At 46.4% G+C, this 4,563-nt stretch overlaps 1 protein-coding gene across 1 annotated transcript in view; it reads right to left on the bottom strand.

Moving 5' to 3' along the window:
- LOC112073298 (sodium-coupled monocarboxylate transporter 2) overlaps positions 1 to 4,563 on the bottom strand; it is a 29,087-nt gene that overhangs the window by 4,912 nt on the left and 19,612 nt on the right. The window contains exon 10 of the mRNA XM_070440097.1: positions 88 to 191. Coding sequence (XP_070296198.1) covers positions 88 to 191 — 104 coding nt within the window. The remainder of the gene's footprint in view (positions 1 to 87; positions 192 to 4,563) is intronic.

Below are 4,563 nucleotides of genomic sequence, written 5' to 3'. Positions count from 1 at the left end.
CTGCAGACACACAGTACCTGTGATGTGTCTCTACGCTGCAGACACACAGTACCTGTGACGTGTCTCTACGCTGCAGACACACAGTACCTGTGATGAAGGAGATGAGCAGGCCAGCAGTAACGGTGGCTAAAAATCCAACAGCGCTATAGTACAGATAGGACATGGAGTACCAGTGATCAGCCAGTGGTGACCTGTGTAGGACAGAGGAGTCACAATATTCTGTTGTCCACAAGATAGCAACCATTTTGCAACCTTATTTGTAGGCTAACTATCCCACAATTCCCAGTTTTTCCAGAAATCCTAGTTGGAGAATAACATCCTAGTTAACATTCTAAGAATAAATCCTAGTTGGAGAATAACATCCTAGTTAACATTCACATTTTGATTTGATTTATATTCCTCTCTATTTTATCTCAGGTATCAGACTGCTAATGTCACCTAAACGTTGTTTGGCTCGACAATGCGCTCCCTTGTTAATTGGCCCAATGTGCACTCTCACTCAGGTTTTGCATATAATTGGTATTCTGGATATGTCACAGCATGGTAATAACAGTTAGTATGTCTTTGTCTCTTTCACCCTGTTTTTAACTCGTGGTTGACCGCGCGCGCACACCCAACACTCTTCTTGTACTTCTTTGACCACACAAGCCGACGAAGGTTACAAACACCGGCTCGTAAGGAGCCACACGGGTTTCCACCATCTTCGCACTCTCGCGCTGTGGTTCCTGTCAAGCAGGTCGAATATAGACACCACTCACTCTCAAAGTTCAGAAGAATGATCACATCCCACGCTCCATCGAACACTCTTGGTTCCAAATGTTGCTCGCGCGCCACACTCTCTCAGAACTCTCTCTCTCACGTAACGACAATGAGAACCTTTTTCAATAGATGTTACAGGAACCCCTTTGTGCTAGCTCGGGATTGGCTGAGTAGGTAGTGGTATACTGGGTAGGTATGGCTGGTACTACGCACACACTTAGACCCACTCGCGCGCTCACACATAGCTCCCACAATGGGCTGGTACCTCAACCACTGAAATAACCATACTTCAGACTCCCTGCCAATAGTCCTTCGCGGGTCCTGGCCTATTGCGAGTAATGAATCGAGGAACATTCTAATCAACCACGTTTTCTGCAAGGTGCATTTGATTAGAGGTTTTTTTAGGTTATGTGTGAGTGGTGATACGTATTAGGGACATAATTCTATGCGATGGTAGTTAAATCCCAGACAAAGTGGTGTGTTGACTGTGTGGACGGAGTATTCGGGGGAATTCCACCAGTGCACACACAACTTCAAGTCAGGGTTTCTCAGGACGCCCTTTTCCCCCACGCTCCATTTCAGACCAGTAAGCATCTGATTCCTGTTCTGTAATGAACTGCCTCCTGCTGATCTAATGTCCTCTATCGCATAGATCGTCACTAGCAAGCCAGGACCACAGGCACACGTGTCATAAGTAGGAGGGTCTACAGCTCCTGGAATGATGCTGATGTCTATTCTTAAAATACAGATCTCTATGACTTCATAACTTGACTATCATTTTTCAGGAACGGGAAGAGGCATAGCAAGAGGAAAATTATACATTTTTGGAAAGGGCTGGCTTCGTCCACAGTTCAGCGAGGTCTACCCGTTTTTTTTATTTTTATGGTTCTACACTTTGTCATTCTGTGATCTAATGTTGGTATCTGGGTAAATGGTGTTTGCACCTCAGGCGCCGCCAATAACCATTCGCGCGCGATGTTGTTCTCCGGTTACGCGCAAATCTTAATATGGGTATAATGTGTTGGATGTCTCGAAGCCTGGCCCCAAGTCGTGCTTTGGTGCACAGCACCAGCACATCGAGGTCGCTTATAGTGGATGGGTGGGATGTATCCTTGTCAGCACATGCCACTCCTGGAGTGGGCCACCTGCTGTTGCAGGCATCCGCAGTGGGGTACAGACTTCGCTTGTTTGTCACACTGCTACAGCCTACGCAACCACTTGGGAGGCGGCATGGTGCAGCGAAGTCCATGCGAGATCGTGTCACATCTGTCATTGGCACCACAGATGAGAAGTGGTAGGATGTGTTTTAGTCCCAGGTTAATCGCATTTTAAGCTTAGGTGCCATGAGCCATTGAGAGGGCTATATGGTGTGTGTGACCAACGCTGAGCTGTGTCAATTCGAAGCGCATCTTCACAGATAGGTGTTCCTTTTATCTAAGTGATGTGACACATAGGGCATGTGTGGAAGTGCCAATATCTGTGGATCTGTCTGGGGCAGTATGCAATTTGTAGTGGTCTTTGGGTGAGGGTGTGATGTGGCCATGACGCTGCCTTTCAAAACATTCATGGCTAACAGACGTCGAAGTGCACGGGTCGTAGTTAATTTTTGCAGGTACCTGCTTTCTTGGACAGGGACTATGGTGGTCCTGTTTGAAACTGGTAGGTATTAACAGACTCGGTGTCAGGGAAACGGTTTGAAATGTCAGTGAAAGCCAGTTGGTATCCGCGCTCTGCTGAGTGCACGTCCTAGGTCAATACCGTCTGGCGCTGGCGATGCCTTGGTGATGTTTGACCTGTCTTATTAAAGGTCTTTTATCACATCGGGCTACGGAATACACAGGATCGCGACGCCTAGGTCCTACATGCATGCTTCGTCGTTCTTAGCGTCGACACTTCTTTTATCTGCCATCTGCAGTGTTCATTAAGACTGTGCGACCTCGAGGCGAGGTCTAGGCAGCAGCTGCATTTCGCAGCTCACTCAAAGCCCCGGTGTGGCTCCACAGGCTGTAATCACAACCGGCAGTGATCCGAGGAGACCCTATAGGGTGCGCCACGAAAATTTGGCCCAGCCTCGTCCGAGTTTAGAGGAGGGTTGGCTGGGGGGCTCCAACACATTGGTGGCGATGGCTTTCCGGTTAGCGGGCGCGAGTGTTAAGAAGCGCGGTTGGCGGGTCATGTTTTCAATGGCGCATGACTCGACCTTCCCTACCGTGGGGGAGTTGCAGACCGCATGACACAAAGAATCAAAATTGGGGAGCAAAAAGGGTTAAATAAGTATTTAGTCGTCTGCGTAGGTTTCCCTTTTGTAGTCCCGTAATAGTTTGTTAGCCCGAGCCGTCAGGCGGTGTAGTGGATTAATCCTTAGTCCTGTAATTGCGACCTTTGCCTGTTTTTGATGGTTGGTCGGAGGACATAGCGGGAATAGCGTAGCGTATAGCTGTAATTACGGTGTAACTACACCGGTATGTGAGCAACTCAATGCTAGTCTTACCAATAAAGTTGCCAGGTGTTCAGCTTGGGTCTAGTGTGACATCTCATCATCTCTTTCTCTTGTCCTACTAGGACACGGAGTGGCCAGACAACAGACACGGTTTAAAGATGAAGTCCCTTTGGTCAGGAAAGTATCGCAGAAAGGGATGAGAGAACTGTACAACCCGGCCGAAAAACGGTTTATAACTGCGAGAGAAAGGATAAATGACAACGCTGGCTTCCGAAGACACAAGCCTTTTTACAAGCCATGAACTAAAATGACTACTGACATGTCAATAATAACACTTACTGTAATATATACTTACTGTAATTCTTATGTGTATGTTAAAAGCCATGCAAGAACTTTTAGTCTCTGAAAGGTAATTAAAATACTTAGATGGGTGACTACATGATAAAAGGCAGTAAACACCCCACTCACTGACCCACACATCCTCTGCTTCACACTAAACACCAGCATTCCTGTGTGTTCCAAGTGGCACTTTTCTTGGGGCTCTGGTTTAAGTAGTGCACTATAATAGGGAATAGGGTTCTATAGGGCTGCAGCGTTAGTGGTGTATAGGTGAGGACGGAAGTCAAGCGAGGAAACAGAAACTGAGTTAAAAATAACGGTACCCTTTACCTCGGGGAAACAAATACCAAAGTAAAATAATCCACGTAGGGAGTCACCCTGCAAACATCCGCCTGATACTCTACCAGCTTAGCCACGACACACAGATACTCTGATGCTACCGTGTCTCTACGCTGCAGACCACCAGTACCTGTGATGTGTCTCTAACCGCACTCGTTCAGACTTCGACACCACAGCAGATACCTTATTACAGTGATTCAGTGTCTCTCTACGCTAGCAGCATACAACCACAGTCACCTGTAGATGAAGGAAGACATGATGGCGCAAGCTAGTAAACGAGTGGCTAAATCCACAGCAGCGTATATTTCGTGACAAGATAGCGAAACATGGAGTAACCAGTGATCAGCATGGTACCTGTGTAGGACAGAGGCAGTCACATATTCTTCGTTGTGCCGATCATAGGATTACCAAACCAATTATTCGACGCTTGTTATATTGTGCGTATTAGCTCAATCGCACATTATCCCAGTTTTCCCAAATCCTAGTGTGAGATTATGAACATCCTATCGTTCATTTATAAGAGTAAATCCTAGTTGGACGAAATACATCCTAAGTTAACATTCATGTCAGAATAACAAATCCTAGTTTGAGAAATCAACATCCTACGTTAAACTTCTAAGAATATCGTTAAGTATGGAGAATAACATTCCTAGTCTACCAGTGTCTAAGAAATATCGCCATAGTCG

The sequence above is a fragment of the Salvelinus sp. IW2-2015 genome, unplaced genomic scaffold (assembly GCF_002910315.2).
Source record: "Salvelinus sp. IW2-2015 unplaced genomic scaffold, ASM291031v2 Un_scaffold2213, whole genome shotgun sequence".
NCBI lineage: Eukaryota > Metazoa > Chordata > Actinopteri > Salmoniformes > Salmonidae > Salvelinus > Salvelinus sp. IW2-2015.
This window is presented reverse-complemented; position numbering and strand designations above follow the sequence as displayed.